Source organism: Pristiophorus japonicus, unplaced genomic scaffold, assembly GCF_044704955.1.
Source record: "Pristiophorus japonicus isolate sPriJap1 unplaced genomic scaffold, sPriJap1.hap1 HAP1_SCAFFOLD_1764, whole genome shotgun sequence".
Lineage (NCBI taxonomy): Eukaryota > Metazoa > Chordata > Chondrichthyes > Pristiophoridae > Pristiophorus > Pristiophorus japonicus.
This window is the reverse complement of record NW_027251449.1, coordinates 18,007-45,447: the sequence shown is the minus strand read 5'-3', so window position 1 is coordinate 45,447 and position 27,441 is coordinate 18,007. Positions and strand designations below refer to the sequence as shown.

The 27,441-nt window shown below is 52.2% G+C and overlaps 1 protein-coding gene across 1 annotated transcript; it reads right to left on the bottom strand.

The window, feature by feature from the left end:
- On the bottom strand, positions 1-27,203 carry LOC139243614 (beta-adrenergic receptor kinase 1-like). Its single transcript, XM_070870806.1, has 4 exons — positions 27,164-27,203; positions 15,368-15,495; positions 14,383-14,496; positions 1-328 (listed from the first exon to the last, which is right to left on the bottom strand). Exons 2-4 carry the CDS (start codon positions 15,467-15,469, stop codon positions 191-193), a joined length of 354 nt encoding a protein of 117 aa, XP_070726907.1. The 5' UTR covers positions 15,470-15,495; positions 27,164-27,203; the 3' UTR covers positions 1-190.
- Positions 27,204-27,441: the final 238 nt, after the last annotated feature.

The window sequence follows — 27,441 nt, the reverse complement described above, 5'->3', positions numbered from 1 at the left end:
TATTTGATTCTGAATGAATAATGTTCCTCTGGGAGGTGTGGGGGAGGGGTGAGATCGAGGGGCATGGGTCAAGGGTGACGGAGGTATTGAGGGGGTTTCGAGGGGGTTCACAGGGCGGTGGAGGTGTCCCTGGGGAGTGGACCGAGGTCGATGGGGTTCAAGGGGAGGTCAAGCAGGGGTCGGAGGTCCCTCAGGGGGTGGGCTTGACCTTCTGGGCCCCGTTCTGCTGGCTGAAGATGACTTTGGGCACGTGACCTCTGCCCTGTGCCTGGGGTTCGAGGTGGGGTCTCCGTAACTGCTTCATCCACTGGATCAGCTCGGGATCACTCTACGGACAGAGAGAGAGAGGGTTAGTGAAAGAGAGGGGGGAGAGAGAGGGGGGAGAGAGAGGGGGAGAGAGAGAGGGTTAGTGAGAGAGGGGGGAGAGAGAGGGGGGAGAGAGAGGGGGAGAGAGAGAGGGGAGAAAGAGAGGGGGGGAGAGAGAGAGAGGGGAGAGAGGGGGAGAGAGAGAGGGTTAGTGAGAGAGAGGGGGGAGAGAGAGAGGGGAGAGAGAGGGTTAGTGAGAGAGAGGGGGGAGAGAGAGAGGGGGGGAGAGAGGGTTAGTGAGAGAGAGGGGGGGAGAGAGAGAGGGGGGGAGAGAGAGAGAGGGGAGAGAGGGGGAGAGAGAGGGTTAGTGAGAGAGAGGGGGGAGAGAGAGGGGGGAGAGAGAGGGGGAGAGAGAGGGGGAGAGAGAGAGGGAGAGAGAGAGAGGGGGAGAGAGAGAGGGTTAGTGAGAGAGAGAGAGAGGGGAGAGAGAGGGGGAGAGAGAGGGGGAGAGAGAGGGCGAGAGAGAGAGGGAGAGAGAGAGGGGGGAGAGAGGGGTTAGTGGAGAGAGGGGGAGAGAGAGGGGGGGGAGAGAGAGGTGGGGAGAGGGGGAGAGAGAGAGGGTTAGTGAGAGAGAGAAGGGTTAGTGAGAGAGAGGGGGGAAGAGAGAGGGGAGAGAGAGAGGGAGAGAGAGGGGAGAGAGAGAGAGGGTTAGTGAGAGAGAGGGGGGGAGAGAGAGGGGGGGGGAGAGGAGAGAGGAGAGAGGAGGGAGTGAGAGAGAGAGAGAAGGTTAGAGAGAGAGAGAGAGAGAGAGGGGAGAGAGAGAGGGGGAGAGAGGGAGAGGGGGTTAGTGAGACAGGGAGAGGAGAGAGGGGAGAGAGATAGGAGAGAGAGAAAGAGAGGGTTAGTGAGAGAGCGGGAGAGAGAGAGAGGGGGAGAGAGAGACAGGGGGCGGAGAGAGAGAGGGGGCGGAGAGAGAGAGGGAGTGAGAGAGAGAGGGGAGAGAGAGAGGGAAGAGAGAGAGTTAGTGAGAGAGAGGGTTGTGAGAGAGAGAGACGGGGAGAGAGAGAGGGTTAGTGAGAGAGAGAGGGGGAGAGAGGAGAGAGAGAGAGGGAGAGAGAGAGAGAGGGGAGAGAGAGGGGGGAGAGAGAGAGGGTTAGTGAGAGAGAGGGAGAGAGAGTGAAGGAGAGAGGGTTAATGAGAGAGAGGGGAAGTGAGAGAGAGGGAGAGAGGGGGAGAGAGTGAGAGAGAGAGAGGGGGAGAGTGAGTGAGAGAGAGGTTAGTGAGAGAGAGGTGAGAGAGAGAGAGGGAGAGAGAGAGAGGGAGAGAGAGAGGGGGAGAGAGGGGGAGTGAGAGAGAGAGGGCTAGTGAGAGAGAGAGGGGGAGAGAGGGGGAGTGAGAGAGGGGGAGAGAGGGTTAGTGAGAGAGAGAGAAGGGTTAGTGAGAGAGGGAGGGGGAGAGAGGGGGAGAGAGGGTTAGTGAGAGAGGGGGGGAGAAAGAGGGGGAGTGAGAGAGGGGGGAGAGGAGGGGGAGAGAGAGAGAGGGGAAGTGAGAGAGGGGGAGAGAGGGAAGTGAGAGAGAGAGAGGGTTAATGAGAGAGAGAGGGGGGAGAGAGGGGAGTGAGAGACAGAGAGAGGGGGAGAGAGGAGGGGAAGTGAGAGAGGGGGAGAGCGGGGGAGTGAGAGAGAGAGAGGGGGAGAGAGAAAGGGGAAGTGAGAGAGGGGGGGAGGGTTAGTGAGAGAGAGAGAGAGTGGGTTCGTGAGAGAGGGGGAGAGAGGGTAAGTGAGAGAGAGAGAGTGTTAGTGAGAGAGAGCGGGGGAGTGAGAGGGGGAGTGAGAGAGAGGGAGGGAGTGAGAGGGGGGAGAGAGAGGGGGGTGAGAGAGGGGGGAGAGAGAGGGGGGAGAAGAGAGGGAGTGAGAGAGGGGAGAGAGAGAGGAGGAGTGAGAGAGAGGGGGGGAGTGAGAGGGGAAGTGAGAGAGAGAGAGGGGGAGTGAGTGGGGGAGAGAGAGTTAGTGAGAGAGAGGGGGAGAGGGTGGAGAGAGAGAGGGGGAGAGAGAGAGGGGGAGAGAGAGAGGGGGAGGAGAGGGGGAGTGAGAGAGAGAGAGGGGGGAGAGAGAGAGGGGAAGTGAGAGAGGGGGAGAGCGGGGGAGTGAGAGAGAGAGAGAGAAAGGGGAAGTGAGAGAGGGGGAGGGAGGGTTCGTGAGAGAGAGGGAGAGGGTTAGTGAGAGTGGAGAGAGGGTAAGTGAGAGAGAGAGAGTGTTAGTGAGAGAGCGGGGGAGTGAGTGGGGGAGTGAGAGAGAGGGAGGGGAGTGAGAGGGGGGGAGAGAGAGGGGTTGTGAGAGGGGGAGTGAGAGAGGGGGAGAGAGAGAGGAGGAGTGAGAGAGAGGGGGGAGTGAGAGGGGAAGTCAGAGAGAGAGAGGGGGAGTGAGTGGGGGAGAGAGAGTTAGTGAGAGAGAGGGGGGGAGAGAGAGAGAGGGGGGAGAGAGAGGGGAAGTGAGAGAGGGGGAGAGCGGGGGGTGAGAGAGAGAGAGGGGAGAGAGAAAGGGAAGTGAGAGAGGGGGAGGGAGGGTTAGTGAGAGAGAGAGAGAGAGGGTTAGTGAGAGAGGGGGAGAGAGGGTAAGTGAGAGAGAGAGAGTGTTAGTGAGAGAGAGCGGGGGAGTGAGAGGGGGAGTGAGAGAGAGGGTGGGGAGAGAGAGGGGGAGTGAGAGAGAGGGTGGGGAGAGAGAGGGGGAGTGAGAGAGGGGGGAGAGAGGGGGGGAGTGAGAGAGGGTGGAGAGAGAGGAGGAGTGAGAGAGAGGGGAGAGTGAGAGATGGGGAGTGAGAGAGGGGGGGAGAGAGGGGGAGAGGAGGGAGAGAGAGAGGGGAGAGAGCGAGGGGGAGAGAGAGGGGGAGTGAGAGAGAGAGAGGGGGAGAGTGGGAGTGAGGATTAGTGAGAGAGAGAGGGGGGAGAGAGAGTGAGAGAGAGAGAGGGGGGAGAGAGAGGGAGTGAGAGAGGGGAGAGAGAGAGGGTTAGTGAGAGAGAGAGGGTTAGTGAGAGAGAGAGAGAGAGAGGTGGGGGAGAGAGAGGGGGGGGAGAGAGAGAGGGGGAGAGAGTGAGTTAGTGAGAGAGAGGGGGTTAGTGAGAGAGAGAGGGGGGAGAGAGAGAGAGAAGGGAGAGAGAGAGACGGGGAGAGAGTGAGTTAGTGAGAGAGAGAGGGTTAGCGAGAGAGAGAGGGGGGAGAGGGGAGAGAGGGTTAGTGAGAGAAAGGGGGGAGAGAGAGCGAGAGAGGGGAGAGAGAGAGGAGAGGGGGGGGAAAGAGAGAGAGGGGGGAGAGAGTGAGTTTGTGAGAGAGAGAGGGTTAGCGAGAGAGAGGGGGTGGAGTGAGAGAGGGAGTGAGAGAGAGGAGGGAGTGAGGGGGGGGTGAGAGGGGGGGGAGAGTGGGAGTGAGAGAGAGAGGGGGTTAGTGAGAGACAGGGGGTGGTGAGGGGTGGAGTGAGAGAGAGGAGGGAGTGAGAGGGGGAGTGAGAGGTGGGGAGAGAGAGGGGCGTGAAAGAGGGGAGTGAAGAGGGGGAGTGAGAGAGGGGAGAGAGGGGGTGAGAGAGGGTGGGAGAGAGGGGGAGTGAGAGAGGGGGAGAGAGGGTTAGTGAGAGAGAGAGAGAGGGGGAGAGAGTGAGTTAGTGAGAGAGAGGGTTAGTGAGAGAGAGAGGGGGAGATGGAAAGATAGGGGGAGAGGGGGCGAGAGAGAGGGGGAGGGAGAGAGGGGCAGTGAGAGAGAGGGCAATGAGAAAGAGGGGCAATGAGAGAGAGAGAGGGGAGAGGGGGGTGGTGAGTTAGTGAGAGAGAGAGGGGGAGAGAGAGAGCGGGGGAGAGAGAGAGCGGGGAGAGAGTGAGTTAGTGAGAGAGAGGGGTTAGTGAGAGAGAGAGGGGGAGAGAGAGACAGGGGAGAGAGAGCGGGGAGAGAGTGAGTTAGTGAGAGAGAGAGGGGAGAGAGAGAGTGAGAGGGAGAGAGAGAGGGGGAGAGAGAGGGAGTAAGAGAGGGGGAGAGAGAGAGAGAGAGAATTAGTGAGAGAGAGGGGGGAGAGAGTGACTTAGTGAGAGAGAGAGGGTTAGTGAGATAGAGAGGGAGAGAGAGAGGAGGGGGGGGAGAGAGAGAGGAGGGATAGAGTGAGTTAGTGAGAGAGAGAAGGTTAATGAGAGAGAGAGGGGGAGAGAGGGTTAGTGAGAGAGAGGGGGGAGAGAGAGAGAGAGAGGGGGGGAGAGAGAGAGAGAGGGGGAGAGTGAGAGCGTTAGTGAGAGAGAGAGGGGGGGAGAGAGAGAGGGAGTGAGAGAGAGAGGGAGAGAGACAGATAGACAGAGAGAGAGAGAGGGTCAGTGAGAGAAAGGAGAGCGAGGGGGAGAGAGTGATGGGGGAGAGAGAGAGGGAGTGAGAGCGGGGAGAGAGTGGGTTAGTGAGAGAGAGAGAGGGTTAGTGAGAGAGAGAGGGAGAGAGAGAGAGAGAGAGAGGGGGTGGAGAGAGAGGGAGAGAGAGAGAGAGAGAGAGAGAGAGAAAGAGAGGGTTAATGAGAGAGAGAGAGAGAGGGTTGGTGAGAGAGAGAGGGGGGAGAGAGGAGGAGAGAGACAAAAAGACAGAGAGGGTTAGTGAGAGAGAGGGAGAGAGAGGGGGAGAGAGAGGGGAGAGAGAGGGAGTGAGAGAGGGGGAGAGATTGGGTTAGTGAGAGAGAGAGGAGGAGAGTGAGAGAGAGAGAGAGGGGGTGGAGAGAGAGGGGAGAGAGAGGGGAGTGAGAGATGGGGAGGGAGAGAGTGGGTTAGTGAGAGAGAGAGGAGGAGAGTGAGAGAGAGAGAGGGGGTGGAGAGAGAGAGAGAGAGAGAAGAGACAGAGACAGAGAGAAAGAGAGACAGAGGGAGAGAGAGGGTTAGTGAGAGAGAGAGAGAGAGAGAGAGGGGGTGGAGAGAGAGGGAGAGAGAGAGAGACAGAGACAGAGAGAGAGAGAGAAGAGAGAGAGGAGAGAGAGGGTTAGTGAGAGAGAGAGAGAGAGAGAGCGGGGGTGGAGAGAGAGGGGAGAGAGAGAGAGAGACAGAGACAGAGAGAGAGAGAGACAGAGGGAGAGAGAGGGTTAGTGAGAGAGAGAGAGAGAGAAGGGAGGGAGAGAGAGAGGGGGGGAGAGAGAGAGGACAGAGAGAGGGTTAGTGTGTGAGAGAGAGAGAGACAGGGAGACAGAGAGAGGGAGGGAGAGAGAGACAGAGAGGGAGTTAATTTGAGAGAGAGAGAGAGAGAGACAGAGAGACAGAGAGAGAGAGGGAGGGAGAGTGACAGAGACAGAGAGAGGGTTAGTGAGAGAGAGAGACAGAGACAGAGAGAGACAGAGAGAGAGAGAGGATTAGTGAGAGAGAGAGAGAGAGAGACAGAGAGAGAGAGAGAGAAAGAGAGAGGGAGGGAGAGACAGAGAGAGAAGGAGCGAGAGAGAGACAGAGAGAGGGAGGAAGAGAGACAGAGACAGAGAGAGGGTTAGTGTGTGAGAGAGAGAGAGAGCAAGAGAGAGTTAGTGAGAGAGACAGCGAGGAAGAGAGAGAAAGAGAGATAGAGAGAGAGGAGAGAGAGAGAGAGCGAGTTAGTGAGAGAGGGAGGGAGAGAAAGAGAGAGAGAGAAACAGAGAGAGACAGAGACAGAGAGAGAGAGAGAGAGAGAGAGACAAAGTTAGTGAGAGAGAGACAGAGAGAGAGAGAGTGAGAGACAGAGAGAGGGAGGGAGAGAGACAGAGAGAGGAGGAAGAGAGACAGAGGCAGAGAGAGGGTTAGTGAGAGAGAAGAGAGAACAGAGATAGAGAGAGAGAGACAGAGAGAGAGAGAGTTAGTGAGAGAGAGAGGGAGAGAGAGACAGAGAGAGAGAGAGCGAGAGAGAGACAGAGTTAGTGAGAGAGAGAGAGACAGAGAGAGAGAGAGATCGAGAGAGAGAGAGAGACAGAGAGAGAGATCGAGAGAGAGAGAGTTAGTGAGCGAGGGAGACAGAGAGAGTTAGTGAGCGAGGGAGACAGAGAGAGAGAGGGGGGGTTAGTGTACTGTATGCAATAAAGGGACAAACTGAGTACTGTTTAACTGAACAAGGTACACCCTTGGTTCTGCTTTATTCTGGCCCAAAGTGCCTGACTCACAAAATGGCTGGCCTTTTATACCAGAGCAGCACCATGTGCGACTCAGTGACCTCCAACAATGACACCATCTGGTGGCTACAAACAGCATGTACATACCTGACAATACCCTCCTCCGAGATCTCATCACAGTCTTTCACAGGTTGAGACGGTCCGGTGCTTTACACTCCCGGGCTGACCGTCTCAGTTCGATTCCCGCCTTGGGTCAATGTGCGGGGTCTGTTGTGGCTGGTGGCTGGATGACTGACTTGTTGGGGGTGGCAGTGGCCATGTCAGGAATTGCAAGTCCATTTTCATTGAACAAGTCCGTGATGGGAATCCCGGGATCACTGATGACCCTTGAGTCCACTGAAGGCTGCTGGGAGGTTGGTTGGTCATTGACGGTTTCTTCGTGTGACTGCTCTGGCTCTTCTGTGTGTCTCAGCTTTGTCTGATCCATGTGTTTACTGCAAGCTTGCCCATTCTTGAGCTTAATAACAAATACTCTGTTGCCCTCCTTGGCCATGACCGTACCAGCGATCCATTTGGGACCCTGACCATAATTCAACACATATACAGGATCAGTAACAGAAATCTCACGTGACACAGTTCTGCGATCGTGGTACCCTTGTTGACTCTGTCTTCTGTCTTCAACATGATCACTTAAATCCGGGTGTACAAGAGATAACTTGGTCTTGAGACCTCTTTTCACCATGAGTTGAGCAGGCGAGACCCCTGTGAGTGTGTGGGGTCTTGTCCTGTAACTCAGCAGTACACAGGACAAGCGGGTCTGCACTGACCCTTGGGTTACTCTCCTCATGCTTTGCTTGATAATTTATGTGCACGTTCTGCTTGCCCGTTGGACGCAGGCTTGAACAGTGCTGACCTTACATGTTTTATGCCGTTAAGTTTTACAAACTCCTGAAACTCCTGACTGGTGAAGCACGACCCATTGTCGCTCACCACTATGTCAGGCAGACCATGTGTTGTGAACATGACATTGAGATTCTCTATGGTTGCCGAGGACGTGCTGGATGACATGATTATACATTCTATCCACTTCGAATAAGCGTCCACCGCCATTAAAAACATCTTGCCCAGGAAGGGACCGGCAAAGTCCACACGGATCCTGGACCAAGGTTTGGATGGCCACGACCACAGACTCAGTGACGATTCCGCTGGTGCTTTGCTGAGCTGCAGGTGTTGCTCTGATGCTCGCATGCTTCCAACTCAGAATCAATTCCTGGCCACCATACGTGGGACCTGGCGATGGCCTTCATCATCACTATACCAGGATGTGTGCTGTGTAACTCACGCACAAACTTCTCTCTCCCTTTCTTGGTCATTACAACTCGATTGCCCCACAATATGCAATCTGTTTGAATAGACACAGCGTCCTTGCGACGGCTGTACGGTTTGGCCCCTCGCACATTTGCTGAGATGTGGCAGACCAATCCCCTTTGAGGATGCTACCCTTTACCACCGATAATATCGGGTCCTGGCTGGTCCGGGGCTTAACTTGTTGAGCTGTGACAGGGATTCCTTCACTCTCAAAAGCATCCATGATTAACATTAAATCTGCCTGTTGTGGCGTTTCCACCTCCGGTGTGGGCAACGACAACCGGCTCAAAGCATCGGCACAATTCTCTGTGCCAGGTCTGTGGCGAATGACATGATCATAGGCAGATAATGTCAGCGCCCACCTTTGGATGCGGGATGAAGCGTTGGTATTGATACCTTTGCTCTCGGAAAACAACAAAATGAGCGGCTTGTGATCGGTCTCTAATTTAAACCTCAGACCGAACAAGTATTGATGCGTCGTTTTAACAGCGTACACACATGCTAAAGCTGCTTTTTCTACCATACTGTAGGCCCTTTCCGCATTCGTCAAACCTTTGAATGCATACGCGACAGGTTGAAGTTTCCCCGACTCATTGGCTTGTTGTAACACGCAACCAATTCCATTTGATGATGCGTCACAGGTCAAAACTAAACGTTTACATGGGTCATAATGTACCAGCAGCTTGTTCGAGCAAAGCAGATTGGTGGCTTTCTCGAAAGCTCTGTCTTGCGACGCGCCCCAAACCCAGTTGTGGCCTTTTCTCAATAGCATGTGCAGTGGTTCTAGTGAGGTGCTCAACTTAGGTCGCAAGTTACCAAAGTAGTTGAGTCGACCCAGGACCCAGCAGCTCCGCCACGTTCTGTGGCTTGGATACATTCCTGATGGCCTTGGTTTTCACGTCAGTAGGTCTGATGCCATCAGCGGCCATTTTCCTCCCGAGGAATTCGACCTCTGGTGCCAGGAAGACGCACTTCGGGCGTTTCAGTCTGAGTCCCACTCTGTCCAAACGCAGTAGAACCTCTTCCAGGTTGTTCAGATGTTCCTTGGAGTCACGGCCGGTGATCAGGATGTCACCTTGGAACACGACGGTTCTGGGAACGGACTTCAGTAAACTTTCCATATTCCTCTGGAATATTGCTGCAGCCGAGCGAATTCCGAAAGGGCACCTGTGGTAAATAAACCGTCCTTTGTGCGTGTTAATGCACGTAAGTCTCTTCGACATCTTGACCAACTCCTGCGTCATATAGGCCGACGTCAAGCCCAGTTTTGTGAACGACTTCCCTCCGGCTAGTGTCACAAACAAGTCATCAGCCTTCGGTAACGGGTACTGATCTTGTTTCCAAACCCTGTTGATCGTAGCCTTATAGTCCCCACAGATTCTGACGGTGCCATCACTTTTTAGCACAGGAACAATGGGGCTGGCCCATTCATTAAATTCACCGGTGATATGTTCCCTTCACGCTGGAGTCTGTCCAGTTCAATTTCGACCTTCTCCCTCATCATATACGGCACTGTCCGAGCTTTATGATGGACGGGTCTTGCATCTGAGTCCACGTGGATCTGCACCTTGGCTCCCGTAAAGTTACCGATACCCGGTTCGAACAGCGAGGGGAACTTGCTCAATACTTGGGCACATGTATCTTCCTCCGATGACAACGCCTTCATGTTGTTCCAGTCGTATCTGACTTTCTCCAACCAGCTCCTACCGAGAGGCGTTGGGCCATTGCCTGGAACAATCCACAGCGGTAACTGGTGAACCGCACCGTTATACGACACATTCATTTGTGCACTGCCAATCACCTTGATCGGTTCTTTGGTGTACGTGTGCAGCTTGGCGTTAACAGGGCTCAGCCTGGGCCTCACAGTCTTAGTATCCCACAGCTTATTAAATGCCCTCTCGTTCATGATCGATTGACTCGCCCCCTGTGTCCAGTTCCATCGATACCGGTATCCCGGTAAACTTCACCTTAATCAAAATTGGTTTACTCTTGGTTATGAAAGAGTACAGTCCATACACTTCCTTCTCTGGCATCTCGGATTGCATATCTGGATCCGCGCTAGTCTGACTCTCATCCTCCACATGGTGTGAAAACATACATAGAAACATAGAAAATAGGTGCAGGAGTAGGCCATTCAGCCCTTCGAGCCTGCACCATCATTCAATAAGATCATGGCTGATCATTCCCTCAGTACCCCATTCCTGCTGTCTCTCCATACACCTTGATCACTTCAGCCGTAAGGGCCACATCTAACTCCCTCTTGAATATATCCAATGAACTGGCATCAACAACTCTCTGCGGCAGGGAATTTCACAGGTTTACAGCTCTCTGAGTGAAGAAGTTTCTCCTCATCTTGGTCCTAAATGGCTTACCCCTTATCCTTAGACTGTGACCCCTGGTTCTGGACTTCCCCAACATCGGGAACATTCTTCCTGCATCCAACCTGTCCAATTCCGTCAGTATTTTATATGTTCCTATGAGATCCCCTCTCATGCTTCTAAACTCCAGTGAATACAGGCCCAGTCGATCCAGTCTCTCCTCATGTCAGTCCTGCCATCCCGGGAATCAGTCTGGTGAACCTTCGCTGCACTCCCTCAATAGCAAGAACGTCCTTCCTCAGATTAGGAGACTAAACTGAACACAATATTCCAGGTGAGGCCTCACCAAGGCCCTGTACAACTGCAGCAAGACCTCCCTGCTCCTTTACTCAAATCCTCTCGCTATGAAGGCCAACATACCATTTGCCTTCTTCACCACCTGCTGTACCTGCATGCCAACTTTCAATGACTGATGTACCATGACACCCAGGTCTCGTTGCACCTCCCCTTTTCCTAATCTGCCGCCATTCAGATAATATTCTGCCTTCCTGTTTTTGCCCCCAAAGTGGATAACCTCACATTTATCCACATTATACTGCATCTGCCATGCATTTGCCCACTCACCTAACCTGTCCAAGTCACCCTGCAGCCTCTTAGCATCCTCATCACAGCTCACACTGCCACCCAGCTTAGTGTCATCTGCAAACTTGGAGATATTACACTCAATTCCTTCATCCAAATCGTTAATATATATTGTAAATAGCTGGGGTCCCAGCACTGAGCCCTGCAGCACTCCACTAGTCACTGCCTGCCATTCTGAAAAGGACCCATTTATCCCAACTCTCTGCTTCCTGTCTGCCAACCAATTCTCTCTCCACGTCAGTATATTACCCCCAATACCATGTGCTTTAATTTTGCACACTAATCTCTTGTGTGGGACCTTGTCAAAAGCCTTTTGAAAGTCCAAATACACCACATCCACTGGTTCTCCCTTGTCCACTCTACTAGTTACATCCTCAAAAAATTCCAGAAGATTTGTCAAGCATGATTTCATAAATCCATGCTGACTTGGACCGATCCTGTCACTGCTTTCCAAATGCGCTGCTATTTCATCCTTAATAATTGATTCCAACATTTTCCCCACCACTGATGTCAGGCTAACCGGTCTATAATTACCAGCTTTCTCTCTCCCTCCTTGTTTAAAAAGTGGGGTTACATTAGCTACCCTCCAGTCCATAGGAACTAATCCAGAGTCGATCGACTGTTGGAAAATGATCACCAATGCATCCACTATTTGTAGGGCCACTTCCTTAAGTACTCTGGGATGCAGACTATCAGGCCCTGGGGATTTATCGGCCTTCAATCCCATCAATTTCCCTAACACAATTTCTCGCCCAATAAGTATTTCCTTCAGTTCCTCCTTCTCACTAGACCCTCAGTCCCCTAGTACAATCTGAAGGCTATTTGTGTCTTCCTTCATGAAGACAGAACCAAAGTATTTGTTCAACTGGTCTGCCATTTCTTTGATCCCCATTATAAATTCACCTGAATCTGACTGCAAGGGACCTACGTTTGTCTTCACTGATCTTTTTCTCTTCACATATCTATAGAAGCTTTTGCAGTCAGTTTTTATGTTCCAGGCAAGCTTCCTCTCATACTCTATTTCCCCCCTCCTAATTAAACCCTTGGTCCTCCTCTGCTGTATTACAAATTTCTCCCAGTCCTCAGGTTTGCTGCTTTTTCTGCCTCTTCCTGGGATCTAACACAATCCCTAATTTCCCTTGTTAGCCACGGTTGAGCCACCTTCCCCGTTTTATTTTGCTCCAGACAGGGATGTACAATTGTTGATGTTTCTCCATGTGATCTTTAAATGTTTGCCATTGTCTATCCACCGTCGACCATCGCTCACTTGCTCATCTGCGGACACTTGTGCTGGAGATGCCCCACTCTCAGACAGCCTTTGCAAGTACATTGCTTAAATCGGCCCCGCTGATGCCGGTGATTTCCCCCACAACACGGAGAAGTCGGATACATTCCCGCTGGCGGACTTTGGGCCACCACAGGTTTCACGAACCCAGCCGGATCGGCCCTGCCATGTGCCGCTCTGCCGATCGGTGACTCAATCGTATTAACAGCACTTGCTGATGTTCGGTTCTTCACCGATATTTGCTTCAGACTCCTGTCCGTCGTCACACATGAGCGAGCGATCTGGACGGCCCTTTTTAACTCCAACTCCTCCACCGCCAGAAGTTGGCGCAGGGTCACCTGGTGGTTGACACCGGTAACAAAGAAGTCCCACAGCATGTCTGCCAACACCGTCCCGAACTTGTCCGGTCCCGCCAGACGTCTCAGGGCGGCGACCAATTCCGCCGCGCTCTGGCCCTCCGATCCAACGTGCGTGTAAATCCTGCATCTCGAGATGATGATGCCGTCGTCTGGCTTGAGGTGCTCCCGTACCAATGGACACAACTCCTCGTACGTTTTCTCTGTGGGATCACTAGGCATGAGCAGATTCTTTATCAGACCGTCGATCTTTGAACCGCACACAGTGAGGAACTCGGCCCAGTGACGATCTGTATCATCGACCCACTCCATTTTGTTGGCCACGAAGTACTGGTTCAAACAGCTCACAAAGTCTGACCCAATCTTCTCCCTCCACGAATCGCTCTAAAAATCCAATCGTGCTCATCTGGCAAACAAAGGTTCTTGTATTCTCGTCGCCAAATGTTATGTCTGCAATAAAGGTGTTATATATGCAGACTATAGATATACTCTCTGTGTAGTCACTGTATAGTTGCATAAGATGGAGACTTGTTACCTGATGCACTATCAATCAGGTTTACACTGTGTATATACTATGCTGGCACCACTAGAGGGTGCAACTGGTGGAGACCGGGGTTTCCTGCCCCTGTAGCAGGGGCTGTCCACCAGAAGGCACTGCAGTGGGAGACCCGAGGGTCACCTGCACAGGTGTGCAAGGGCCCAGTATAAAAGGCTGCCCACTGTGCTCGTGCCTCACTCTGGAGTTACAAGTAAAGGACCAAGGTCACTACAGTTTGAGTACAACACATTGCCTCGTGGAGTCATTCATAAATGCATTATAGACAGAACAAAAGGTATAAACTGAGTACTAGTTGTTGTGTTCCTAACACAGATGAGACTGCACACAGGGAGGTTAAAGTAACAGTGGCCTCAGTCTTTAATGAGACACTCCAGAGTGAGGAACATGCCTTAGGGGCCGGCTTATATACAGTGCTCCCAAGGGATGCTGGGATCGCTTGGGACTTCAGGGGATGTGCTCCCTGGTGGCGGAGCATGGGAGTGCATGCTTTACAGATACACAACACTGTTTAACTGAACAAGGTACAAACTTGCTCTGCTTTATTTAGGCCCAAAGTGCCTGACTCTCAAAATGGCTGGCCTTTTATACCAGAGCGGCACCATGTGTGTGCTGCTCAATGGCCTCCAACAATGACGCCATCTGGTGGCTACAAACAGTATGTACATACATGACAGTCAGTGAGAGAGAGAGAGAGGGTTAGTGAGAGAGGGTTAGTGAGAGAGGGACAGAGAGAGAGACAGAGAGAGAGAGAGAGAGAGAGAGAGACAGAGAGAGAGACAGAGAGAGACAGAGAGAGAGCGTTGGAGAGAGACAGAGAGAGAGAGAGAGAGGGTTAGTGAGAGAGAGACAGAGAGAGAGAGAGAGAGACAGAGAGAGAGAGAGAGAGAGAGAGGGTTAGTGAGAGAGGGACACAGAGAGAGAGAGAGAGAGACAGAGATAGAGAGAGAGAGAGAGGGTTAGTGAGAGAGGGACAGAGAGAGAGAGAGAGAGAGAGTCACAGAGAGAGAGAGAGAGAGTCAGAGAGAGAGAGAGAGAGAGTCACAGAGAAAGAAAGGGAGAGAATCAGTGAGAGAGAGAGAGAGTCACAGAGAGAGAAAGGGAGAGAGTCAGTGAGAGAGAGAGAGAGTCACAGAGAGAGAAAGGGAGAGAGAGACGGTGAGAGAGACAGTGTGAGAGAGAGAGAGGGCGTGAGACAGAGAGGGCGTGAGAGAGAGAGAGAGAGAGATTCACAGAGAGACAGAGAGAGAGAGACAGAGAGAGAGAGACAGAGCGTGAGAGAGAGAGCGTGAGAGAGAGAGAGAGAGAGAGCGTGAGAGAGAGAGCGTGAGAGAGAGAGAGAGAGAGAGTCACAGAGAGAGAGAGAGACAGAGAGAGAGAGAGACAGAGCGTGAGAGAGAGAGTCACAGAGAGAGAGAAAGAGACAGTGAGAGAGAGAGAGCGCGAGAGAGAGAGAGAGAGATTTATTTTACTTACGTCAAATTTGAGCACCATCGGATCTTTGTCCCGGGCTCGGAGCTCGATACAGGATTTCCCTTTCACTTGTATCTCTTCAACAGCTTCAATATCTGTCATCATCAGTACTTGGAACTGGGGGGTGAGAGCAAAGGATCATAACATAAGAATTAGGAACAGGAGGAGGCCATCTAGCCCCTCGAGCCTGCTCCGCCATTCAACAAGATCATGGCTGATCTGGTCGTGGACTCAGCTCCACTTACCCGCCCGCTCCCCGTAACCCTTAATTCCCTTATTGGTTAAACATCTATCTATCTGTGACTTGAATACATTCAATGAGCTAGCCTCAACTGCTTCCTTGGGCAGAGAATTCCACAGATTCACAACCCTCTGGGAGAAGAAATTCCTTCTCAACTCGGTTTTAAATTGGCTCCCCCGTATTTTGAGGCTGTGCCCCCTAGTTCTAGTCTCCCCGACCAGTGGAAACAACCTCTCTGCCTCTATCTTGTCTATCCCTTTCATTATTTTAAATGTTTCTATAAGATCACCCCTCATCCTTCTGAACTCCAACGAGTAAAGACCCAGTCTGCTCAATCTATCATCATAAGGTAACCCCCTCATCTCCGGAATTAGCCTCGTGAATCGTCTCTGTACCCCCTCCAAAGCTAGTATATCCTTCCTTAAGTAAGGTGACCAAAACTGCACACAGTACTCCAGGTGCGGCCTCACCAATACCCTGTACAGTCTGTGAACGAGAGAAAAGAGAGAGAGAGATAGAGAGAGAGACAGAGAGAGCGAGAGAGGGAGAGAGAGAGATAGAGAAAGACAGACAGAGAAAGCGTGAAACAGAGAGAGATATAGAGAGACAGAGAGAGAGAAAGAAAGAGAGAGGCAGAGAGAGAGAGAGAAAGAGAGAGAGAGACAGACAGAGAGACAGAAAGAGAGAGAGAGACAGAGAGAGAGAGGGAGAGAGTGTGATGGGGGGGGGGTTGTATGAAACACTCACCATTCTGTCTCCTTTCCTCCCCCACTGCAGCCACTTGGGGTACAGGTAGAAATGGCAGCGGGCAGCGACAGGGTGTCCCACGATGGTGAGGTACCCGTGCATCACGCAGCTCCGACAGTCCGCGACGTCTGGGGAGAGGCGAGTGTAGGAGAGAGGGAGAGTCAGACAGAGTTCACACAGCTCGCTCCCGGCCACAGTCCCTGGGACCCCCCCTCACACACTGAGAGACCCTGGGACCCCCCTCACACACTGAGAGACCCTGGGACCCCCCACACACACTGTGAGACCCTGGGACCCCCCCTCACACACTGAGAGACCCTGGGACCCCCCCTCACACACTAAGAGACCCTGGGACCCCCCCCTCACACACTGAGAGACCCTGGGACCCCCCCTCACACACTGAGGGACCCTGGGACCCCCCCTCACACACTGAGAGACCCTGGGACCCCCCCCTCACACACTGAGAGACCCTGGGACCCCCCCCTCACACACTGAGAGACCCTGGGACCCCCCCTCACACACTGAGAGACCCTGGGACCCCCCTCACACACTGAGAGACCCTGGGACCCCCCTCACACACTGAGAGACCCTGGGACCCCCCCCTCACACACTGAGAGACCCTGGGACCCCCCCTCACACACTGAGAGACCCTGGGACCCCCCTCACACTGAGAGACCCTGGGACCCCCCCTCACACACTGAGAGACCCTGGGACCCCCCTCACACACTGAGAGACCCTGGGACCCCCCTCACACACTGAGAGACCCTGGGACCCCCCTCACACACTGAGAGACCCTGGGACCCCCCTCACACACTGAGAGACCCTGGGACCCCCCCTCACACACTGAGAGACCCTGGGACCCCCCCTCACACACTGAGAGACCCTGGGACACCCCCCCACACACTGAGAGACCCTGGGACCCCCCCTCACACACTGAGAGACCCTGGGACCCCCCCTCACACACTGAGAGACCCTGGGACACCCCCCCTCACACACTGAGAGACCCTGGGACCCCCCTCACACACTGAGAGACCCTGGGACCCCCCTCACACACTGAGAGACCCTGGGACCCCCCTCACACACTGAGAGACCCTGGGACCCCCCCTCACACACTGAGAGACCCTGGGACCCCCCTCACACACTGAGAGACCCTGGGACCCCCCTCACACACTGAGAGACCCTGGGACCCCCCTCACACACTGAGAGACCCTGGGACCCCCCCTCACACACTGAGAGACCCTGGGACCCCCCCTCACACACTGAGAGACCCTGGGACACCCCCCCACACACTGAGAGACCCTGGGACCCCCCCTCACACACTGAGAGACCCTGGGACCCCCCCTCACACACTGAGAGACCCTGGGACCCCCCTCACACACTGAGAGACCCCCCCTCACACACTGAGAGACCCTGGGACCCCCCCTCACACACTGAGAGACCCTGGGACCCCCCCTCACACACTGAGAGACCCTGGGACCCCCCCTCACACACTGAGAGACCCTGGGACCCCCCCCCCCCACACCCACTCACACATTTAGTAACATTACAAATCTTCAGAGAAACACAGAAGGAGAGCATTAGCTGGAAGTTGATGAATACAAGCCTTTGGAGAATGGGAGCAAGAAGGCCCCATCCTGAGGGCAGGCGGTGCCTCGTCCCAACTGAGGACACTCTGTGGTCAGGACACAAAACTGACTTTATTTATAACAACAATGGACTTGCTCCATGATGCCCTGAACTTGATTGACCAGGGTGGGGAACACAGCCACTGGAAACATCCAATCTGTAAAAAGCAGCCTGCGTCTGCACACATTCAGGGGCTGAACTCCAGGACATAGTCGACGTATTTACTGAGGTGTGCGAAAACACGGGCTTTACGCTAAACATCCGTAAGACAAAGCGTGTGTGAACGTGTGTGTCAGTGTGTGTGTGAGAGTGTGTCTGTGAGAGTGTGTCTGTGAGTGTGTGTGTCTGTGTGAGAGTGTGTCTGTGAGAGTGTGTGTGTGAGTGTGTGTGTCTGTGTGTGTGTGAGTGAGAGCGTGTCTGTGAGAGTGTGTCTGTGTGTGTGTGAGAGTGTGTCTGTGAGTGTGTGTGTGTGTGAGAGTGTGTCTGTGAGTGTGTGTGTCTGTGTGTGAGAGTGAGAGCGAAAGAGTGTCAGAGTCTGTGTGTGAGAATGTGTGTGAGCGAGTGTGTGTGAGTGTGTTTGTGAGTGAGAGTGCATGTGTGCGAGTGTGTGTGAGTGCGAGTGTGTGTGTGCGAGTGTGTGTGTGTATGTGTGTGTATGTGTGAGTGTGTGTGTGTGTGTGAGTGTATGTCTGTGTGTGAGAGTGTGTGAGTGTGTGTGTGTGTATGTATGTGTGTGTGAGTGAGAGAGTGAGTGTGTGCGAGAGTGTGTGTGAGAGTGTGTCTGTGTGTGCGTGAGTGTGTGTGTGAGAGTGTTGTCATGTATCTTACATTATTATATATAACTGTATCCTAACATGCTATACATGACTGTAATAAGATATGACCTGTAACCACCAGCATACCTTACCACCAGGGGTACACTTGCAAGAGACAGGTATATAAGGACAGGTCTCAGGCAAGTGCAGCATTCCAGAGCTGTGCAATAAAGGTGCAGGTCCAGAGTGACCTTGACTTCACTACATGCCTCGTGTGAATCTGTACTGAGGGGACAGGACTTTACAGTGGCGACGAGTTACGGGATTACAGAATCTACAGAATGGCGAACAACGGATCAGATGAACAGTACAATGCTGGAGACAATTGGGAGGACTTTATAGAAAGGCTGCAGCAAAGCTTTGTAACCAAAGACTGGTTAGGCGACGATAAGGCAGACAAGAGAAGAGCCCATCTCTTGACCAGCTGTGGCTCGAAAACATACGCTTTAATGAAGGATCTGCTGGCACCCGAGAAACCAGCAAGCAAGTCATTTGAAGAATTGAGCACACTGGTAAGAGACCACCTGAAGCCAGCGAGCAGCCCACACATGGCCAGACACAAGTTCTACAACTACAGACGCTGTGGTGGGCCAGAGCATACCCGACTTCGTGGCGGAACTTCGGAGGTTGGCTAGTTTATGTGAGTTCTCCGATGAACTGAGGAGAGAAATGCTGAGAGACTTTTTCATTGAAGGAATAGGCCACGCAGGCATATTCCGAAAGCTCATAGAGACCAAGAACCTGACCTTAGAGGCAGCAGCACTGGTTGCACAGACATTCTTGGTAGGGGAAGAAGAAACGAGGTTGATTTACAATGCAGGTACGACAACTAACGAAATATCGGAACAAGAAGTCCACAGCACTAAACAAGCTGCTACCCCCACACACAGACAAAACCGGGAGAACAGGCCCTCGACAGCAGGCAGTGGTGCCAGAAGCCATCAAGGGCCACAGGAACGGCCGTTCACACCTCATCAACCCACAATGCGAGCAATCAACTACAAACTGAGAGAAGCTCGAGAGATCAGCCAGACGCAGCTCATTCTTTGCATGCAGTTTGTGCTGGAGGTGTGGGGGTGGGCACTCGGCAAGGGGATGTTGATTTCAGCAGGCTGTTTGCAGGAACTGTGAATATGCAGGGCATTTGGCCCGCATGTGCAAAAAAACGGCAGCTCGGCTGGTATACGACTCGGATGGGTCGGAAAGCGGACCAGAAGACGGTGGGGACAGTGCCCGGGACACCGATATACAGCGGGTCAACACGATCAATGGCTGCTGCTCCTACAACAGGATGCCTCCTATAATGATGAGGGTCCTACTCAACGGGATATCTGTCAACATGGAGCTGGATACGGGAGCGAGTCAATCTCTCATGGGCGCTCAACAATTTGAACAACTGTGGCCGCATAAAAGAGACAGACCAAAACTCACAAGGGTCGACACCAAACTAAGGACCTATACCAAAGAAATCGTACCAGTCCTCGGCAGCGCCATGCTCTCTGTCACACACAAAGGGACAGTGAACTGACTTCCCCTGTGGATTGTCCCCGGAGACCCCCCAGCACTGCTGGGGAGAAGCTGGCTGGCAAAACTAAACTGGAAATGGGATGATGTCCATGCCATGTCATTAGAGGAACAGACCTCCTGCTCAACAGTTATAAAGCGATTTGAACATCTCTTTCAGCCAGGTGTGGGCACCTTCAAAGGGGCTAAAGTCAAAATCTACATCTCACAGGATGCTAGACCGGTCCATCACAAGGTCAGAGCTGTACCCTATGTGATGAGGGAAAAGATTGAACACGAACTAGACAGGCTTCTGCGGGAAGGCATTATATCACCTGTGGAATTTAGCGACTGGGCAAGTCCCATCGTCCCAGTCATGAAGCCTGATGGATCCGTACGAATCTGTGGGGTCTACAAATCTACCATAAACAGAGTCTCCCTACAGGACCAGTACCCGCTGCCCAGAGCGGAGGACTTATTTGCCACATTGGCTGGAGGTAAACTTTTCTCAAAACTAGACCTCACATCTGCGTATATGACGCAAGAATTGACCGAGGAATCCAAGTTACTCACCACCATCAACACACATCGAGGCCTTTTCATGTACAATCGATGCCCATTCAGCATCAGGTCGGCAGCTGCCATATTCCAGCGCAACATGGAGAGTCTGCTCAAGTCCATCCCGGGGACGGTTGTATTTCAAGACGACATACTTATCACGGGCAGGGACACCGACTCCCATCTCCGTAATTTGGAGGAAGTACTAAAGCGGTTGGATCGGGTAGGCCTACGAGTCAAGAAATCCAAGTGCCTGTTTCTCGCACCCGAGGTTGAATTTTTGGGCAGAAGGATTGCCGCTGATGGAATCCGCCCAACAGAGTCCAAAACAGAAGCAATTCGCCTGGCACCCAGGCCCTGGAATGTCTCAGAACTGCGCGCCTTTCTCGGGCTACTCAATTACTTTGGCAACTTTATGCAGAACTTAAGCACGCTGCTGGAGCCTCTCCACGTGCTACTCAGGAAGGGGTGGGATTGGTTTTGGGGGGACGCCCAGGAACGCGCCTTCAATAAGGCACGCAACCTTCTGTGTTCCAACAGAGTTTTGACTTTCTTTGACCCAGAAAAAAAGCTAGTTCTCACATGTGATATGTCAGCGTATGGGGTCGGGTGCGTTTTGCAACATGTCAATAATGTGGGCAAATTACAACCCATAGCTTATGCCTCCAGGTCACTTTCGTGGCGGAGCGCGGGTACGGAATGGTAGAGAAGGAGGCGCTCGCGTGCGTGTACGGTGTCAAATAGATGCACCAATACCTTTTCGGGGCCAAGTTTGCGTTAGAAACCGACCACAAGCCCCTCACGTCCCTCCGATCTGAGAGCAAGGCAATAAACGGCAACGCCTCGGCGCGAATTCAACGGTGGGCACTCATGCTGGCGTCCTACGACTATACCATAAAGCACAGACCAGGCACAGACAACTGTGCCGACGCACTCAGCAGGCTACCCCTGGCGTCCACGGAAGGGTCTGACGAACAGGGCTGTGAGATAGTCATGGCAATCAATGCCTTTGAGTCCACAGGTTCGCCCATGACGGCTCGCCAAATCACAGCCTGGACGGCCAGCAACCCCAGGTTATCCTTAGTAAAAAGATGTGTCCTAACCGGTGACTGGGCAGAGGCTCGCGATGCCTGCCCCGAGGAATTAAAACCCTTTCACAGGCGCATGCATGAGCTATCATTACAAGCAGACTGCCTGATGTGGGGCAGCCGAGTAGTCATGCCTCTGTGAGGCAGAGAGGCATTTGTCCGGGAGCTCCACCGCGAGCACCCAGGGATCGTTCTCATGAAGGCCATAGCCAGATCCCACGTCTGGTGGCCTGGTATTGACGCGGACTTGGAGCTCTGCGTCCGAAGGTGCACCATTTGTGCCCAACTCAGCAATGCCCCCAGGGAGGCTCCACCGAGCCCCTGGCCTACCAAACCGTGGTCGCGGGTGCACGTAGACTATGCGGGCCCATTCATGGGCAAAATGTTCCTCGTAGTTGTAGATGCATTTTCAAAGTGGATCGAATGCACCATTTTAAACTCGAGCACAACCTCCACTACTGTGGAAAGCCTCGCAACCATGTTTGCAACGCACGGAGTCCCTGACATATTGGTCAGTGACAATAGTCCGTGCTTCACCAGCGCAGAATTCCAAGACTTTATAATTGACCACGGCATAAATCACGTCAAGACAGCACCGATCAAGCCGGCCTCCAATGTCCAGGCGGAGACAGCAGTACAAATAAAACAAGGCATGTTTAAAATCCAAGGTCCCACGCTGCAGGGTCGCCTGTCGCGACTGCTGCTGGCATACAGATCTCGTCCGCACTCATTGACTGGGATCCCCCCCGCGCAACTGTTGATGAAAAGGACTTTAAAAACAAGGCTCTCATTAATCCTCCCAGACATGCACGAAATCGTTGAGGCAAAGCGCCGTAAGCTGATTGAGAACCATGACAGAAATTCGAGGGGGAGGTGGAATGAGATAGGGGACAAAGTGTTTGTACTAAACTATGGCAGGGGTCCCAAATGGCTTGCAGGGACAGTAACGGGAAAGGAAGGAAACAGGCTGCTGGTAATACAAATGGACAATGGCAAAACCTGCCGGAGGCATGTAGACCAAGTCAAAAGCAGATTTACCAACAACACTGTGGAACCAGAGGCAGACTACAATGTGGAACTCACACCACACCTGGTGGACAGACAGAGGGAACAACCTGAGGAGAGGGCAATCCCAACAGACAGCCCAGGCGAGTCAACAACAATCACACCAATCGAAACAGACAGCCCAGGCGAGATACCAGCAACCACACCCAAAGAAAAACAGACACCAAGGCAAACAACTGAACCACAACTCAGACGCTCCACGCGAGAGCGTAGACCACCTGAGAGACTGAACCTATAAAGACAATAAGACCTTGGGGGAGGGTGATGTCATGTATCTTACATTATTATATATAACTGTATCCTAACATGCTATACATGACTGTAATAAGATATGACCTGTAACCACCAGCATACCTTACCACAAGGGGTGCACTTGCAAGAGACAGGTATATAAGGACAGGTCTCAGGCAAGTACAGCATTCCAGAGCTGTGAAATAAAGGTGCAGGTCCAGAGTGACCTTGATTTCACGACATGCCTCGTGTGAATCTGTACTGAGGGGACAGGACTTTACAAGTGTGTGTGTGTGTGTGTGTGTGTGTGTGAGTGTGTGTGTGTGAGTGTCAGTGTGTGAGTGTGATTGTGTGCGAGAATGTATGCGAAAGTGTGTGTGTGTGTTTGTGTGCACGTGGGAGTGTGCGTGTGTGTGTGTGTGAGAAACATTGAAACATCGAAAATAGGTGCAGGAGTAGGCCATTCGGCCCTTCGAGCCTGCACCGCCATTCAATATGATCATATTGCAGCCCTATCCTGCTTTCTCTCCATACCCCTTGATCCCTTTAGCCGTAAGGGCCACATCTAACTCCCTCTTGAATATATCCAATGAACTGGCACCAACAACTCTCTGCGGTCGGGAATTCCACAGGTTAACAACTCTCTGAGTGAAGAAGTTTCTCCTCATCTCAGTCCTAAATGGCCTACCCCTTATCCTAAGACTGTGTCCCCTGGTTCTGGACTTCCCCAACATCAGGAACATTCTACCAGCATCTAACCTGTCCAGTCCCGTCAGAATTTTATATGTTTCGATGAGATCCCCTCTCATTCTTCTAAACTCCAGTAAATACAGGCCCAGTCGATCCAATCTCTCCTCATATGTCAGTCCTGCCATCCCGGGAATCAGTCTGGTGAACCTTCGCTGCACTCCCTCAATAGCAAGAACGTCCTTCCTCAGATTAGGAGACCAAAACTGAACACAATAACTGCAGTAAGACCTCCCTGCTCCTATACTCAAATCCCCTCGCTATGAAGGCCAACATACCATTTGCCTTCTTCACCACCTGCTGTACCTGCATGGCCAACTTTCAATGACTGATGAACCATGACACCCAGGTCTCGTTGCACCTCCCCTTTTCCTAATCTGCCGCCATTCAGATAATATTCTGTCTTCGTCTTTTTGCCCCCAAAGTGGATAACCTCACATTTATCCACATTATACTGCATCTGCTATGTATTTGCCCACTCACCTAACCTGTCCAAGTCACCCTGCAGCCTCTTAGCGTCCCCCTCACAGCTCACACTGCCACCCAGTTTAATATTAATCAAACTTGGAGATATTACACTCAATTCCTTCATCTAAATCATTAATGTATATTGTAAATAGCTGGGGTCCCAGCACTGAGCCCTGCAGCACCCACTGGTCACTGCCTGCCATTCTGAAAAGGACCCGTTTATCCCGACTCTCTGCTTCCTGTCTGACAACCAGTTCTCTCTCCACGTCAGTACATTACCCCCAATACCATGTGCTTTAATTTTGCATAATGTGGGACCTTGTCAAAGCCTTTTGAAAGTCCAAATACACCACATCCACTGGTTCTCCCTTGTCCACTCTACTTGTTACATCCTCAAAAAATTCCAGAAGATTTGTCAAGCATGATTTCCCTTTCATAAATCCATGCTGACTTGGACCGATCCTGTCACTGCTTTCCAAATGCGCTGCTATTTCATCTTTAATAATTGATTCCAACATTTTCCCCACCACTGATGTCAGGCTAACCGGTCTATAATTACCAGCTTTCTCTCTCCCTCCTTTTTTGAAAAGTGGTGTTACATTAGCTACCCTCCAGTCCATAGGAACTGATCCAGAGTTGATAGACTGTTGGAAAATGATCACCAATGCATCCACTTTTCTAGGGCCACTTCCTTAAGTACTCTGGGATGCAGATTATCAGGCCCCGGGGATTTATCGGCCTTCAATCCCATCAATTTCCACAACACAATTTCCTGACTAATAAGGATATCCTTCAGTTCCTCCTTCTCACTAGACCCTCGGTCCCCGAGTACAATCTGAAGGTTATTTGTGTCTTCCTTCGTGAAGACAGAACCAAATTATTTTTTCAATTGGTCTGCCATTTCTTTGTTCCCCATTATAAATTCACCTGAATCCGACTGCAAGGGACCTACGTTTGTCTTCACTAATCTTTTTCTCTTCACCTATCTATAGAAGCTTTTGCAGTCAGTTTTTATATTCCCGGCAAGCTTCCTCTCATACTCTATTTTCCCCCTCTTAATTAAACCCTTTGTCCTCCTCTGCTGAATTCTACATTTCTCCCAGTCCTCAGCTTTGCTGCTTTTTCTAGCCAATTTATATGCCTCTTCCTTGGATTTAACACTATCCTTAATTTCCCTTGTTAGCCACGGTTGAGCCACCTTCCCCGTTTTATTTTTACTCCAGACAGGGATGTACAATTGTTGAAGTTCATCCATGTGATCTTTAAATGTTTGCCATTGCCAATCCACCGTCAACCCTTTAAGTATCATTTGCCAGTCTATTCTAGTCAATTCACGTCTCATACCATCGAAGTTTCCTTTCCTTAAGTTCCGGACCCTAGTTTCTGAATTAACTGTGTCACTCTCCAATTTAATAAGTGAGTGTGTGTGTGAGTGTGTGTGAGAGTGTGAGAGTGTGTGTGTGAGTGAGTGTGAGAGTGTGTGTGTGTGTGAGTGTGAGTGTGTGAGTGTGGGTGTGTGAGTGTGGGTGAGTGTGAGAGTGTGTGTGTGAGTGTGTGGGTGAGTGTGAGAGTGGGTGTATGAGAGTGTGTGTGTGAGAGTGTGAGTGTGTGCGAGAGTGTGTGTGAGAGTACGTGTATGAGAGTGTGTGTGTGAGAGTGTGAGTGTGTGTGAGAGTGTTTGTGAGTGTGTGTGTGTGAGTATGTGTATGTGAGTGTGTGAGAGTGTGTGTGTGTGTGAGTGCGTGTGTGTGTGAGTATGTGTGACTATGAGTATGTGTGAGAGAGCGTGTGTGTGTGACTATGAGTATTTGTGAGAGAGAGTGTGTGTGAGTGTGTGTGACTGTATGAGTGTGTGTGTGTGAGAGTATGTGTGTGTATGTGAGTGTTTGTGTGAGTATGTGTGACTGTATGAGTATGTGTGAGAGAGTGTGTGTGTGTGTGTGCGTACCTTTATTGCACACATCCCTAATTTCTTCTTTGATGATGTCCCCAACCTCCCTACTACTGTTTGGTGGTCTGTACACAACTCCCACTGGCGTTTTCTGCCCTTTGGTATTCCGTAGCTCCACCCATACTGATTCCACATCATCCAGGCTGACGTCCTTCCTTACTATTGCATTAATTCCCTCTTTAACCAGCAATGTCACCCCGCCTCCTTTTCCTCTCTGTCTATCCTTCCTGAATGTTGAATAACCCTGGATGTTGAGTTCCCAGCCTTGGTCACCCTGGAGCCATGTCTCCGTGATGCCAATTACATCATATCCATTAACTGCTATCTACACAGTTAATTCGTCCACCTTATTCCGAATACTCCTCGCATTGAGGCACAGAGCCTTCAGGCTTGTCTTTTTAACACACTTTGCCCCTTTAGAATTTTGCTGTAATGTGGCCCTTTTTGCCTTGGGTTTCTCTGCCCTCCACTTTTACTTTTCTTCTTTCTATCTTTTGCTTCTGTCCCCATTCTACTTCCCTCTGTCTCCCTGCATCGGTTCCCATCCCCCTGCCATATTAGTTTAACTCCTCCCCAACAGCACTAGCAAACACTCCCCCGAGGACATTGGTTCCGGTCCTGCCCAGGTGCAGACCGTCCAGTTTGTACTGGTCCCACCTCCCCCAGAACCGGTTCCAATGTCTCAGGAATTTGAATCCCTCCCTTCTGCACCACTCCTCAAGCCACGTATTCATCTGAGCTATCCTGCGATTCCTACTCTGACTAGCACGTGGCACTGGTAGCAATCCCGAGATTACTACTTTTGAGGTCCTACTTTTTAATTTAGCTCCTAGCTCCTTAAATTTGTCTCGTAGGACCTCATCCTTTTTTTACCGATATCGTTGGTATCGATATGCACCACGACAACTGGCTGTTCACCCTCCCTTTTTAGAATGTCCTGCACCCGCTCCGAGACATCCTTGACCCTTGCACCAGGGAGGCAACATACCATCCTGGAGTCTCGGTTGCGGCCGCAGAAACGCCTATCTATTCACCTTACAATCGAATCCCCTATCACTATCGCTCTCCCGCTCTTTTCCCTGCCCTCCTGTGCAGCAGAGCCAGCCACGGTGCCATGAACTTGGCTGCTGCTGCCCTCCCCGGATGAGTCATCCCCCACCCCCCCCACCCCGCCAACAGTACCCAAAGCGGTGTATCTGTTTTGCAGGGGGATGACCGCAGGGGACCCCTGCACTACCTTCCTTGCACTGCTCTTCCTGTTGGTCACCCATTCCCTATCTGGCTGTGTACCCTTTACCTGTGGTGTGACCAACTCACTAAACATGCTGTTCACGACAACCTCAGCATCGTGCATGCTCCAGAGTGAATCCACCCACAGCCCCAGTGCCGCAATGTGGTCCGTCAGGTGCGATACGAGGCTCCGCCTCAGATCATTCTGTGATACAAAGAAATTCTGTGACGTATTTCTCCCTTTGCCCCGTTTCCCCGTTTCCCACAATACAACAGTGACCACCCTCCAAAAGTATTTCATTGGCTGCAAAGCGCTTTGTGACGTCCGGTGGTCGTGAAAGGCGCTATATAAATGCAAGTCTTTCTTTCTTCCATCCTAACTGCTCCCTTTCCCATCTTCTATCGTCCTGCCCCTTCATTTCTTTCCCCCCTTTCCCCTCCTCTCCCACCCACTGACTTTCCACAATCCGGTTCCCGCTTTAATGGGGCCTTGACGGAATTACAGTTGCACAACCATAATTTGCTCCGATGGGCGGCTCCGCTTTAAGGGCGATTCCAGCGAGCGGCCGCTGCCGACAGAAGCGCGATGACGCAAAGACGCTGGGGCGGGGACGGAAGGGGAGCTGGAGCGGCCCTGTGATTGGTTGGCGGAAGCTGTCCATCACCCAGCCGAGTGAGCGGATTCCCTCACAGCCGGGCGGCGCTGGCCATTGGTTGAGGCGGCTGCCCGTCAAGCAGAGGGCCTGCTGCCATTGGCTGAGGCGATGGATGCAGTGTAAAGCGCCCCCTGCA

Bases quoted from the DNA above. Each gene is read 5' to 3' on its own strand.
- LOC139243614 (XM_070870806.1), bottom strand. From the start codon at position 15,469: ATGCACGGGTACCTCACCATCGTGGGACACCCTGTCGCTGCCCGCTGC. The intron at 14,497-15,367 runs GTGAGTGTTTCA...CTCACCCCCCAG, and splicing joins GGAGGAAAGGAGACAGAATG to TTCCAAGTACTGATGATGAC. The intron at 329-14,382 runs GTAAGTAAAATA...CTCTGTCCGTAG, and splicing joins CGATGGTGCTCAAATTTGAC to AGTGATCCCGAGCTGATCCA.